Here is a 15,163-nt window from a genome sequence, read left to right on the forward strand (position 1 = left end):
TCACCCCCCAACACGTTCTCTAGCTCCCGGAACTTCTGCAGTTTAAGCATTTAGTGCGTTTAGCGTCATGTAGAGCTAAATGATCGGAGCCTTTCTGATGTTCTCATTTCAGAAGCTGTGTGATGTTTTTTTTATAACAGGAACCATTTAATGTAAACCATTACTCTGAGCTCCAGATGACTCACGGTTGTTCTAAATAAATCTGCACAATAAAAACTTGTACAATATATATTTATTTTTATTCAGAATGGGCTTTTTTATTTAAAAGCACTTGTATTAGCGCTAGGTACATTTAGCAGAAAAAAAACATTTGTTATTATTTCTTTTGTACAAAATGAGAAAATACAAAAATACTAATAGTGAATTTTGATACATTTGTAGGTGTATTTTTTTCAATGCTTATTAAAAACTCACTATTACAAATCTACAATATTTTAGTTATCTAAAATACAAAAAAACTGAATCAATGCTTGTTGAAGCAGCAATTTGTAAATAACACAGGTCATGACACATTTTTTAATTCATAGTGGATATATCTAAAAATATTCTGAAATAATATTTTACATAGTTCATTTTAGTGATCTATACATTATTTATATATTTAAAATGAAAACTCAAAAATGGGTTGCTAAAAATATAGGACAGACTATACAATGTGAGGGATGTGCAACATGGAGTTTGTGTAGATACCGTGTACAAGTCTGTGTATACTAAGTACTGCAAAACAATCCGTACAGTTGTTAATGAGGACAGTAGACATTACATGGAGAAGAAAGGGCCAACGAGAGGCTTTTTAAAGAGAAACAAAATCCACAGTTTTCTTTCTTTTTCTTCACATGGTAATAGTCATCTGCACAGAGTCAAGGACCAGGTGCAGAAACATGACACGCACACACACACACGCACGCACACACACACTTCCACACACGAGCTAAAATGTGGCACTGAGTAATTGCGGTGGGACCCCACATCTCCTACCCCAACCCGAGCACGCTGGGGTGAGCCGTGGGCTCGGCATGTTATCAGCACCGAGGCCGGGGGTCCGGATGGCACCGATGCTTTTGAGTGATTACGTGTTTAGAAGGGAGAAGAGTCTGGACCAGCCAGCGGAAGGGGCTCCTTCACCCATCCGAAATTAATGTGCCAAGCCGGTGCGCTCGATGGAACTGGACCCCCATGGCCCCGGTGACCCGACCCGCCACGGCTGCCCCGTACGATGCTCCTTGGCCCCGCCCCCCCACCGGACACGACGCACATGCAGGCGGCTTTGCCGCGCTCTTGCGACTGTGCTGCTGATGGGTGGTGGCCATCTTGAATTCGCCATTGAAAAGATCAAATTTGACTTCGTTTTCCTTCTTTCTCCAGTTCTTCCACCCGGCCTGCAGCAGACCCCTGTGGAATGCGCTGTCCGTCGGAGCGAGGTCTCGGCGTGGGCAGCTCAGAGCCGCGCTGGCTCTAGTCTTCAGGGGGGTCTACCTTTCATCCTGGCGTGGGTGTTATCCCCGTGGATGCATGGGAACACCGCACACCACAGCATAAAAGTCCAGATTTCAGTCTACCACACACTAAGCATCCAGATCCTTCAGGGCTATGCCTCTCAGATAGCAAGTGGTGACAATTTACAATGAACTCGGATATAGTGCTATAAGTTATTCTTTTTTTTTTTATATTGTTAATATTTCTGTGCTAGTAACATTGCAGGTAAAAATATCATTCCTATTACTAAGGAATTTGTTGACCTATACTCAAGAGACGAGAGAGAGAGAGAGATACTGATCACATGGCCAGTCTTATAGTCACACTATTCTTTGTTTTGCTGTCTTTCACTGAATCATTCATCTGTCTGTCCCTTCACTAATACATTTCACTTTGTTTTTGGGTTTGTTTGTTTTTTTGCCACATGGTATTGGTGTGACTCTCTTTCTCAGGTCAAAGCTCCATTTAGTGCCCAGCAAAGCGAGGTCCGGGTCCACACTGTTTTTTGTGAACGAGCTCCTAATGATTAGTTCCATGATGCGTGTATGTTTAGCTTCCGTTTGTGTGTGAATTGGGCTTAAATGAAGAATGTCGACGTTGGAGACAGTAAAAAAAAAAAAAAAAATCAAATCAAATCAAAAGTCTCAACAGTAAAGGATCTCTGCGCCCTACATTCTACTGTCAGATGAGGGAAAGAGAGAGTTAACAGCTAACTCTGCTACCCCCCTCCCCCCCCGTCACAGGTGGCGGTTTAGGCTCTTCGGAGGAGACAGACGTCTCCTCTTCTCACACCATGTTGTGGTGGTTGTTCCTCTCTATGATGTCAGCAGGAGGGAGGAGCTCCTTCTTGATGGGCGAGGTTGCGGGAATGGCAGCTCTGATTTTGGGCTTAAACAAATCAGACACGTAGAAGACCTGGAGAGGAGACAGAAGACAGAAGAGGGCATTGTGGGAGATGGTTCAAACCTTGATCGCCATGCCAACAAACTGTAAACGTTTAGCCTCCAAGACACAAATGTTTAGTGATAACGTGAGAACCGCTGGAGCAGACTTCCAGTAAAGTTTTTTAGCACAAATTCGTTTGAACCGAAGTAAGACAACAAAACTCCACACCCTTGCCTTAGTCAGAAGTTCTCCAGACTTGGCACTGCAACTGCAAAGTTTGTTCACCCAGTAGATGCTAAATAATGGGGGTCAGTCGTGTTACACGTCTGCTACCCGTCTGACCTCATCGGCCCTGCTTCAACTATGCCCTGTGCTGAGCTCACATGCTGATAACAGCCGTCCGGCCGCATGAATCACGCTTCCAGTGAATTGCCCCTTCAGAACGTGATGTCAGCATGAATGGCATGGGAGGTCCTCAGGGGAAATGGATGCAGCCTGGAAGCCATGGGCGGTGAAACAGGAAAACCATGGAGAGGACGGCAGGAAGTGTGGCAGCCCATGGCGAGAAGCCACGCTGAGGATTCTCGAGGAGTTTGGACGGTCTAGCCAGTGGTCTAAATCTTCACCTGGACCAGCTTACGACGCACACCAAACGGAGACGGGAGCTCTGCCGATAACTGGCAGAGAGGGAGGTTCCGACATGGAGATGAAGCAGAACTTTAGACCTGGTAGTCTAACACACTCCATAAGTGTTCATTATGGAGCGGGTGTGTGTGATGGGAGTTTCCTGCTGCACTATCTGCAGTGCCACACTATAGCTGGGAATAAGTCTAGCGCGACACTGAGGGAATGCCTAGAAAAGTGGATTTCCTCTTTGGGTCTATGACAGGGGAGCAGCACAGACTGTCACATGACTATCAGTAGACTGTCACGTGACTATCAGCAGCCCGCTGGACTTGTATAAAAGAAAAGGACAGGAAATGGAACAGGATTAATCAGAAAGAGCGCCAGATGACCTTGGGGGAAACTGGCATCACAGTTCACAGGAATACTTTTATTTTAGCAGTGGATATAGTCTCCCACACACACACACACACACACACACGCACACACACACACAAAGAGCTTCAGGCAACTGAGCTGGGGAGTAAAATCCCCAGTGTGGGGTTGCAGTTGGAATGTGTGAGATGGTATAATTAGATCACGCCATATTCAGATTGACTTTTCCGGACACTGTCCTCACCAGGAAACCGGAACATGGGCCTCACCATGATGAATTCACCACTGTCTGACATTAAGGGTCACTCCTCCACCGGACAGTGAGGAGCACCCGGGTCCGTCACAGCTCTCGGGCAGATGAGCTGTGACATCACGACCTCCGCCCTGCGACCTCGGGGTGGCCAATGAAGCCTTATCACGGCGGGGGTGCTTCCTGTGGCGTGACCCTGTGTGTGAAAGTGCTCTTCCTTCACACTCTCAGCCTATTGTGCCAGAAATGCATCCTCAGCGGCAGGGACTGTGGATGTCCACGTGCGAGAGCGCGAGCGTGTACGCGAGTGTGGATCTTTGTCCTACCGGCCCAGTTGCTGCGGGCGGATTCCGTACCAGCTAACAGACAGCAGCGAGGGAGTCGATTCTGTTCTTGAACTTGAACGCTGAACGTTTGCTTTGTGAATGGGGAAAATAAAATGGACGCCTATATGTCCGAATTAAAAGAAAGAGAGCCAAACGCAACTGTAAGCTGTTTGATTCCTGGTGACTTTATCATACTCCCAGATAATGGCTGGTTTTGAAATTATTATTTTGTTTTGAAATGCATTTGCATGGCAGCGAGACATTTTAATAGCCAAGGTTTTATGGCATCTGACTCACATGCTCATAGTCTGACAGGAAATGACATCAGGGTAGTTTAACTATCCCACCATTGTGCCACAATGTTGATGAATGTATGAAATTGCACACTTAAGTTTGAAAGATGGAGCAGTCAGTGCAGACAAGCCATAAAAATGTAGGAATGTAAGCTTCTAAACTGTTTTTTGCAAATCTTCAATAGAAGAGGCCTGTGTACATAGACAGACCGATCCACTGGCAATAAGTTTCAACCGCAGTGTTAACAGGTTAACAGACAGGTCTGGGTATGCGGGAGTGTGTGGTCTCCATGATTTGGGGGTGCCTATTTCTAGAAGTGATACATTGAGACTGCCCAGTGAGTGTGTGTGTGTGTGTGTGGAGATGCATGCCGTGGAGCACTGTTTAGATGCACCGCGGCGCATCATCGTGCTCAGCGTAACGATCAAAGGAACAGCAGTGACCTTATATGACACAGCTCAACTTTAATAATACTGTTAAAATGTCTCCAGGTCTTCAGTGTTCAGCACTATTTTTGGCTCTGCACTGTCTCCGGAGCTGCAGTTGGAAACAAGTGTCTGCAGCTGTCAGTGGAAACGATCCAAACGGAGAGAAGTGTGGGCGCGGGCGATAGGATATCACGACGTCCATCTCGCCGTGCGGGCCAGAAGAGAAGTGCTTATCGGCGGAGCAACAGGTCCGGAACAGCGACTGTGACCCTGAGCACTCCAGAGGAATGCTGGGACACTGGAGGTCAGGAAATGAGGGAGAGAGAGGGGAAGAGAGAAAGAGGGAGAGAGATGGGGGGGAGAGAGAGAAGGAGAGAGAGGGGGGGGAGAGAGAGAGACGGGGGGGGGGCGAGGCAGGGAAGGGAGAGGCCACGGGTGCATTCACCCTCCAGCTGTTTCCCTCCCTGGATCTGCGGCAGGAAACCCCACTGAACTGCAGTCTGCCTGGATGTAACGGCCGAGGTACGTCCACGTTGCTGGTTGCTTCTTCCGAGGAGGTTGGACCGGGCCGGACCTTCCTACCCCTGGGCTCATAGCGGCTAGCTCTGCATGTCGGGGCTGAACATCGGGGCTGAATGCTCACTCTGGGCAGGGTGGAGCCCAAACCCGAGACAGGTGCAGTACCCACACTGAGCAGACAGCGCTGTGGATGGAAGACTGTCCCCACCAGCGCAGCACCGGCTTGTCCTGCATCACAGTGTCGTGGATCCCGGCTGTCGACTCGCGGCGTCAGACCGGCCGCCCTCTTGGACCTCCGGAGGTGCCGGCCGGGCGCCCTGGGTCTCTCCACACTGTCCCAGAAGTCTCCCTCCAAACTGGTTTATGAGAGAGGCTTATGGAAAGCTTTGGCAGCTGTGTGCGTGCGTGGAGCGGATGAGCGGAGTGGAGAGGGCAGCAGGCGAGCTTCCAGGACGGAGTCGTAAAAAAAAGCGCGCAGGCGCCTCGCTCGGCACGGCCGAACTCCTCTGCACACTCTCTTTATTACGCTCCATTTGGCCACGTTCAACTATTGTCTTGCGTCTCACATGACCGTGACTCACGAGTTGTGTAACACTTTATGAAAACAACGCTATTTAAAAAAAAAAAAAAAAGCTAATTGATGAGAATTCAGGGGGAAATAAACATGAATGAGAAACATCAAAATTTGAGGTGTTGCTTCAGGGCAAGCTGGGGAGAGATTTCAGTGTGCTATCAGAAGTGGGGCCCTCATCAAACTCCCAGCATGCACTGGGAGATGCAGGCACTCGGCCTTTACGCTGAAATCAGCCATCCGCCTCCCCAGGGCTTGGCAGCGGCTCTGGAAGTCTCTGCAAAACCACTTTTAGTCGACTAACAGTTTCCACGCTTCCTCCTGGGCGGCCGGTTGAAGGTGGAGTGAGGGTCTGGAGTGGTTTAGAACGAGCGATGTTAATTAAGAGGGGAAGGGGGGAGACCTGCGTCACCTGGACTGCTGAGATGATAAAAGTCACGCCATCAAAAAAGTGGACCACATCTGAGAGCACGCTTGGCTCTGCCCTTCCTGTCGTGCTTTCTCTCCGCGCTCCCGCCGTGGCTCTCTCTGAGCTGAATTTTCCCCAGCACCCTCCAGCTTAGCAAAGCTCTTCTGGCAGCTCCTCGTATCTGGCACCGGCCGAGGTGACGTGTCACGGGTATGAAGCGTAGGAATTCCTCTTCGCTCTCAGTGCTTGGTTCTCCCTCTCAGGCCGCGGAAAAACACAGGGCCGCTCGCGAGCCGCTGTGATGTCACCCGCTGACCCGGGGCAATGTGCTCTTCATTAACGTGACTCAGATCTGCTCCCCTCCCCATGGGTGGACAATGTTGTGGACAGCGAGAGAGAGAGAGAGAGAGAGAGAGAGAGAGAGAGAGAGAGAGAGAGAGAGAGAGAGAGAGAGAGCATAGAAGTATAGAAGCGTTCTGTTGTTTCTCGCTGCGTGACAGTGAAAAACCTCAACCACAAAGCATTTCCGGTTGATGAATGACAGAGTGATCAAAGACAAAAAAACGTCAGCACGGAAGCCGAAGGGGCCTGACTGTGTCTTCATCAAGTTCTGGGTACAGTAAGAGGTACCAGACAGAAGGAAGAGTAGAAGGAGAAGCAGACTGTGGCCTGGAGAGTTCACATGAACGCTCTCAGCACACGGTCTGCGTGTGTGCGCGCGTGAGCTGAGGCTGGTCCAAACACCGTAGCGGCAGGGGTCGTGGTTGAAGGAGGGGGTGGAGAGACGAAGAGCATTAACTGAGACGGTACTTACTATGCAGTAAGCCACCAAGGCGCCCTGCGCAAAGCCAGCGAGGACGTCGGTGGGGTGGTGCTTGTGGTCGGAGACGCGAGACAGGCCGGTGTAAAAAGCCATCATCAGGAGGGTGAACTGGAGCAGGGGTCTGAGAAGACGAGCTCCCCGCCATGTAAACCGAGACTGCAGGTAAAGCTGAGGAGAGAGAGCGAGAAAGAGAGAGTGAGGGAAGAACTCTACAGAGTCACGATGCCTTTCATCTGCGCCTTTAGTTTCCTGTTTTCCCCGTTTCAGAAAATGAGGGCACATGTTCAGAGAGAAAGTGCTGAAATACTGCAATATGGGTCAAACTGAAAAACACTTGAGTTCCAGCAACAGTCTTTATATAAACAATTATAAACCCACACAAGCACAAACTCATACACAAAGCTGTAAATACACAGTTTTTGTACAGAAAGGTACAGCAGTCACTGGACTGTTTCTAATCTAACTGTACCCAGACACAGCTGTCCAAATATCAGCAGACCACCAACCCACACACATGCATGCTCAGATCACACATGCTATCAACAATTAAGCCTTCAATGCTTCGCAATGTGCAAATAAAGGTTTGATTTGAAGATTAGCTCAAGCGGAGGGCTTTGGAGCGTCACGGTGTGAAAGACCCACTCTGGGGCACCTTTTTAGGATTCTCCCCAACATTACTCCAAGCGAGCGCACCCTCTCCCCCCCCCGACAACCAGCTTGGAAACAGGAAGGTTTTGGGGGCAAGAAAACAACAGTAGTGGTATGGGAGAAAGCCAGGAGGGAGCTGTGGGTCAGGGGGTTGAGGTGAATGGGAACTCAGTAACTGGATGACGCGATGACGTGAGGTGAAATAGGGGCCCCGTGTGGGCCTCGTGTGGGCCCCGGAGCCCCAGACGGGCTGGCGTGAATGGCTCCCACTTCCTGCATGCACCATCCCAGCCATGCACATCGGTCACCGACATAAAGAAAGACGACTTCCCTTACGCACGGCGGGAGGGCGGATCGCTGACAAACCGCGCTCGCACTCGCACACAACAAAAGACCGGCACAAGCAAAGAACGAAGTGTCAGGCCAAGCAAACAATGGCAGACGCAGTGAGCATGAAGATCGCCAGCTAAGGTGTGGGGTGAGGTCAGCTCGCTCTTCCTGGACCGTGCGCTGCTCCCATCCCAGGCATTGTGCGTGCCAGGAGGGAAGGGATCCCTTCCCACGGATGTCTGAACGCTGGAGTTTCCTCAAGGCTCTGTTCAGGTAATGTCAACATGGGCGTAGCGCGCTCGCCCTTCAGAAACCTGACAGCAACCCCAGGGCTAAAAATACTTTTGTTTGTCCGCAATTGTAGCAATTGTAGCGTTTGTAGCGTGTCTCTCTATGAAGACACACTGAAACCACCTAACCCCGTCAGGCAATTTCCATCACCTGGCTAATCTGGTTGGTTAAACCACTGTCCAACCATGTTTGGGATCAGGAGAGCAGAGACAAGCACGCGTGAGAATGCATGCCCGCGTGCCAGCCGCTAACCGAGTGCGCAGGTCTCAAGGATGCCGTCCCTCTTCTGTGGCTCATGAGAAATAGGAGATCTCATGGAGAAAATCAAAGGCCAGACAACAGGGAGCTCAGCCACTCCTTCGGTCGTCTGCTTTTCTCTGTCTCCTTTGCTTTTCACTGGGCCCAATTTAAAATGGGCCATTTTAAATTGAGGAACTTAAAACTTTTTTTTAAGTTCCTAACCCTTTATTTTTTCTTTCATTAAAGGTCAAACAAGACCAAAAAGGAAAAACAAAGCTTACTTTCTAAAGAGGAACTCAGCTTTAATGAAAGCTTTCTGAGGGCAATTTTTCTACTCTACTCTGATGACTTTGCAGCTCACACTGTAAAATCTGACCAGAATCCGATGTCTGCAAATCTAAACTCCACACCCAACTGAGGATGCACTGAATATTCATACTAGTAACTGGTACTTTCCGATCCTCCTGTCCCAGTCCGTATCCATTCATGGAAGCCAGGGAAAATAAAGGAATCTTCAAACCCAGTTATTTTAACTGACTTGCGTTGTATATTTGCAGGTTTTCGTCATAAAAATCAGATCATCATATCTTCTGAGTAACTACCCACCAGATCATCACATCTTCTCAGGAACTCCAAACCAAACATATAAATGAAGTATTTGAACACACTCCCATGACAGGTGACTGCAGCAAGCATGAACTCTGTCCTGTCCAAAGAGTTGTGGTCTAGTGAAAACACACATCGAGTGACTCCCAGAAGGGCTGTAGAACAGAGACCCTGTATGATAACCTGAACAGACAGCTCATTTGTGCCTTTGTTTGACGCTGGTTTAACAGCTGTTTCTCCTAAGCCAGGTTTTGAGCTCGAAACTGTGAATACCTGTCTTATTCAGGAAGGACACTACTGGGACTGAACTCCCTCACCTACGTGGTGCTAATCGCAAATAAAAGGCCACAAACATGCACAGAGAGCTTTGATAGTAGTTACGTTCTCAACCTTTTGAAAAATTGTAGCAGTGACACACCAATGTGCAGTCATTTATTCATTAAAGATCAATGAAATGGAAATCTCTCTCTCTCTCCCCACACCTCTTTTAACCCCCCATTCACACTCTTTCCCTCGTTTCTCTCTCTCTTTCTCTCCCCACACCCCCCCTACACACAGCCACCACCACCCCACACTCTCTCTCTCTCTCTCCTCTCTCTCTCTCTCTCTCTCTCTCTCTCTCTCTCTCTCTCCCCCCCCCCTCTCTCTCTCTCTCTCTCTCTCTCTCTCTCTCTGTGTCTCTCTCTCTCTCTCTCTCTCTGTCCTCTGGTGGCTATCGATACACAATGCTGCACAATGCCTGGAATGCAGTTGCTTTTCACTGTGAACATAAACATCTGACCACAAAACAAACAAGTTGGCCAGAGCCTTGGGATAGTATACATTCAAGAACTCATTAGCATGCACACACACACACACACACACACACACACACACACACACACACACACACACACACACAAACAGGACAGTGATGTGACACATTCAACTACCCCATACCACATCTAACACTAAAACCATACTTAGAAATCTGTACGTGAAGCATGTGTTCATCAGACAGGAGCATGAGAGGGAGCATGCAGGGCACTGTGCAGCATGCGGGGTCATGCAGAGGTGACGCAACACCCCAAGAACCAGGGGACCCCTCTGCCTCGCCTGGGCATGGAGTGCAGCTCCTCTGATGAGACACAAGGAGGAGACACAGTGAGGAGACGCAGGGAGGTCTATCTGTGGAGGGCACAGCCTCACTCCATGAAGGCATTTAAATGATAACAGAAAGGGTCTGATGATGTTCTCCCTGACACAGAGAGAACTCAGCTATCAGTGCTCAGATAAGCCCAAGGTGACACAGACACCCAGACCCACACACACGCAAACACACACACACGGGGACACACACACACACACGCACACACACACACACACAGACACACACAGACACACACACACACACACACACACACGCGCGCGCACACACACACACACACACAAACACACACACACGCACACACACACACACAAACACACACACACAGACACACACACACACACACACACACACACATGCACACACACCCACACACACACGCAAGCACACACACACGCGCGCGCACACACGCATGCACACGCGCGCACACACACACACACGCGCGTGCGCACACACACACACACACACTGGCATTCAGATGCCTTGATCTACAAAGGCCCATCGGGAGCTGTGTGTGGATGGCAGACAAAGTGTGTCCCTGATACTCTTATCCCAGTGGACTCTGCTGCACGTACATGCACACACACACGCGCACACACACACACACACACACACACGCACACACACGCATGCATGCACACGCCCGCACAGGCAGACACACACACACACACACCAACCCACCCTTAGAGCTCACAGAAGACATAACACATTCACGCAACAGATTTCATGCTGTGTTCTCTTTCTCTCTCAATGCCGTCCATGCAGACAAAGGGTTAACGCCATCTGATCCTGGGCTGGAGAGAATGCCCTAGGCAGGACAATGGAAAGCCTCCCGGAGGGGTATTTTTAAACCGCGCCGGTGCTTTTGGACTCCACGCATGGCCATGTATAGCACCGGCGCACCGTACAGTAAATATTTAGACCGGCTGTTCGGATCTCCTGTCCAAGTGTGGCGCACCCTGCCAGAACGGGATCGAAGGAAAAAGAAAAAGAAGAGAAGAGAGAGAAATTGGAGTGAAGAATAAGGAAGAAGAATGAAACAGAACAATAAGGGGGCGACAGAAAGTGAGAGGGAGTGCTCTTGTTCACTGGTTTGACAGGACTGTTCAATTTTAATGGCTCTGCACACCATTGCTGTGCTGTCTGCCATGGTTTGGCCCTGCTTTAAGAGTCAGGCCTTCTGTTCTAGTGTATTCTCTTTAGCAACCCTCTCATTCATTCATCCATCCATTCATTCATTCATCCATCCATCCATTCATTGCTTGGAATTCCGTACCATGACCTCGGCTTTCCATACTGTGACCTCTTTAGCCTGGAGAAGGCGGGGCAGTGAACCAGTGCCTCCTTCAGTGTGAGCGCGAGACTGGATATGACGACAACAGATTACTGAATTACTGCGTTCCCCACATTCCTCAGCCATTCCAGTCCTGATATTAGATCTTTGTTCAGTTCTTCTTTGCAGTATTCTGTCAATTCCTCACTCCACTGGCTGGCTGGCTGACCGATCACCATGGTGACCTGACAAGCTCTCTCCTGAGTGGCCGGTTTGTTGCTGTGTGGTTTGGGTGCTATCTCGATGGCTAGTTCTGCCTCAGGGCTGAGAGGCTGGAGGTTAGAAGAGGATAGAAATTGCTCATCCATATCGCCACCAAGGTCCCAGCAGACTGAGGTGTTTTAACAGTGCGTACGCGCTTGATTAAACTTCCCAGTTAAAGTGCCATGGGACGACCCGGCAGATCTAGGCAGCAGCGAATTCCCAAGAACCACCCTGGCATGGGAAAGCAGCAACAACATGGGAACACGCCCAGCCGTCATGTTAAGACATGAGCTAAAGACGTTTGGCTTTCTGAGCATTAGCAGTGACACATTAACACAGCGGCTCAGCTGCCTTCCTGGACCGTTCAGGAACGCCGGCGCAAAGAAACGCTCATAAATCTACCTTAATACACCACGATCACATAAACATCTCTCCTCTCTCCTCGTGACTTCGTACAACAGACGAACACGCCAGCCATCAACTGAACACGCACCAAACTGTAAACATCACAAAAAGCAAGGGAGGCCCTGATGTCTTCTGCATTCTGGAAAGAGCTTCAGATCTTTGCGCTCTATCTGTGACGCAAGTCCCGTGGACAGCGATGAAACAGTGACAGTCTCTGCACGAAAAAGCGGTGCAAAGGAAAATCTAACAGACCACTGCAAGTGCGTCGTCCGTACAAAGTGCCGGCTGGAAATTTCCACGCAGAGTCAGTAGAGGGTGGCACGATGCGTGATGCAGGATGACGGAAGGCCTGTCGGCTGCAAAGCCGGCCGCGCTGTGGCTAGCCGGAGTTAAAATAAAGGGAAAGCGTGACAGCGAGTGCCGGTGTCATGACGACATCACTGTCTCTCCCACAGGGCAGATACGGATAATGACAGGAGCGCAGGAACAAAGGAGAGAAGAAATCATGACAACACGAGCGTCAAGAACAGTCCGAACGCAATCGCTTTTTCTTATCGCTGCCGTTTTCCGCCAGGTTTTCTCTCTCTCTCTTTCTCACACTCTCTCCCTCTCTTTCAGTCATCCCTCTGTTTCTCCTACCCTGCATTGTTTGTTTGTCTTTCTCTCCAACCTTCTATTCCATCCTTCCTGCTGCTCGTCTTTCTGTCTGATTGTGTTGTCACATTTGAACAGTGAGAGGCAAATGGCAAACACAGAGCAGCAGGACTGGCAGGAAGTTCTAGTGAGAGCCCACGTACCACTGCTACGCTCTCTGTGCAGTTACTCTGTGGTTGGGCCAGTGGTAAAGAGCAAAGCCTCCCCCTGTTATCGGGAAGGCGCGCACAGTTGTGGCTGGAGCTCAGCCTGCCTGGGTCCCACTTCCTGTCGACTGCGTGACAGGCAGACCTGTCTGCCTCTGCTGCCCTGCGCTCAGCCAACAGCTGCTCAGGCCGAGGGGAGCCTGGCCACCGTCATCGATGGGCGAAGCCCCGACCCCGCACCGGCTTCTCTCACATTCGCGCTTCATCTTCTCGAAGCACAGCTGGCTGTGTGTGTTGATGGAGCGGACGCACAACCCCACCCTGGCACGCTCTGTGTGTGTGTGTGTGTGTGTGTATGCGCGTGTGTCAGTCATTGTGTGCATTTGTAACATGTACTTACTGCTAGATATAGCATGGTGAACATTGAAAATGAGGCATGTCCAGAGAAGAAAGATTTCCTGAAAAGACAAAAAAATCTGAATTTAATCTTCTGAATTTAATGTCCTCTAATATTACACCAAACAAGCTTGTGTGTTAGCATGCGAGAGAGAAAATAGGTGTGTTTGTCTGTGTGTGTGTATGTGTGTGTGTGTGTGTGTGTGTGTGTGTGTCTCACCTCGCCTCCTGCACTTTGCTGGCATCTCCGTTGCACACGTAGTCGATGATATAGCCGGCAGAGCAGTTGATCAGTGAATAGTCTGGCTTGCACACATCCAGAAAGTGAGGCCTCAGGCGTCCCACTGACACCTTGGCAATGTCCGTGAACGACTGGCTGATGGCGCAGCCGAAAATGAACACGCCCACCTGTCGGTAGAGGGCGGAGACGTAGGGGCTCCCCATGAAGGACTGGGAGCCCTGCTGCAGGCAACGGATCCGATAGCACTCAATTATGACAATCTGGAGGCGCACAGGACAACAGGGGAAATGTCAGGGATTCACTGAAATGACAGAACGGGATTAACCTGACGCCATGCAGGAATGCAAATCTGGTCAATAAAAAATGATGCAAAAATAAAAACAAACAAATACAATTCAGAATGATCAGGTCTCGGTCATGCACAATGAGTGTCAGATCTACATGCAGGTCATTTTAGATATGAAAGCACACTTGTGAGAAAGAGAGAGAGAGAGAGAGAAAGAGTGGAATGTGGATATGAGTATGAGCAAGGCCTACCTCTCCAGTCAATGGTGACATTTTAGTGATGGTGTTTATATGGGATGGAGTATATAGTGATTAATAAAGGTAACAGCTGGGGTTTATGAGCTTCAAGCTCTGTGACTGAATGGGACCTTACAGATACACACAGACACAGTGAACCTGTTAGAGATGCATTAAACATAACATGACTACATGTTCTCTCTCTCTCTCTCTCCCTCTCTCTCTCTCTCTCTCTCTCTCTCTCTCTCTCTCTTTTACTCACACTCTAGTGGAAAGCTGTTGTGGTGGCAGTGAAGAGACTCTTTCCCTAAGGCCTAACCAAACCGAGACTGAAGACACTAATTATGCACAGCTGTGTGTAAGCACACACAACAGTGTAAAGTACGCACACACAGGGTCTGGGATATTATCAAGCATGTCTGTTTGGGATTGTTAAATGGTTTGATGTTATGACAAATAATGTTCATGTTACTCATAAGATCCCTTTCTAGTGTCCAAGAGAGAAACTTTTGTTTGGAGGTGAACTCTTACAAGCACCTGCTGTCTTGCCTTCACAAACACACTCGCACACTGCGACAGTCCCCTAAACTCAGCTACGCTGGTTTACTCGCTGTGTGGCAGTATCCTGTATCCTGTATCCAGTATCCTGGACATCGCTGGATTCCAGGACGTTGTCCTTGCCAAAGCGAGCCCTTTAAATCAGTGAACATGTGGAGTCCCGGTCTAGATTCCTGAATGAAGCGTCACTCTCATGGTTGGAGGCCCTCAATTACAACCTGCAGGACTTTCACAGTCCTATTGTGAATGACCAAACACTGTGTGTGTGTATAGATAGATAGATAGATAGATAGATAGATAGATAGATAGATAGATAGATAGATAGATAGATAGATAGATAGATAGATAGATAGATAGATAGATAGATAGATAGATAGATAGATAGATAGATAGATAGATAGATAGATAAGTAATATAGTGTTTTGGTCATTCACAATAGAGTTGCTATTGCAGTGTAAAGGA

General features: G+C 49.1%; 1 protein-coding gene across 3 annotated transcripts in view; it reads right to left on the reverse strand.

The window, feature by feature from the left end:
• Positions 1–231: 231 nt before the first annotated feature.
• plpp3 (phospholipid phosphatase 3) overlaps positions 232–15,163 on the reverse strand; it is a 30,987-nt gene continuing 16,055 nt past the window's right edge. For 2 of the 3 annotated variants that reach the window (XM_027029495.3, XM_027029494.3), the window contains exons 3-6: positions 13,601–13,881; positions 13,385–13,442; positions 6,972–7,148; positions 232–2,391 (exon numbers count right to left, since the gene is read on the reverse strand). In XM_027029495.3, coding sequence (XP_026885296.2) covers positions 2,263–2,391; positions 6,972–7,148; positions 13,385–13,442; positions 13,601–13,881 — 645 coding nt within the window. In that variant the 3' untranslated portion in view covers positions 232–2,262. The remainder of the gene's footprint in view (positions 2,392–6,971; positions 7,149–13,384; positions 13,443–13,600; positions 13,882–15,163) is intronic. The other variant, XM_081718542.1, reaches the window with a different exon arrangement.

Source organism: Electrophorus electricus, chromosome 7 (assembly GCF_041902795.1).
Source record: "Electrophorus electricus isolate QZ-2024a chromosome 7, ASM4190279v1, whole genome shotgun sequence".
NCBI lineage: Eukaryota > Metazoa > Chordata > Actinopteri > Gymnotiformes > Gymnotidae > Electrophorus > Electrophorus electricus.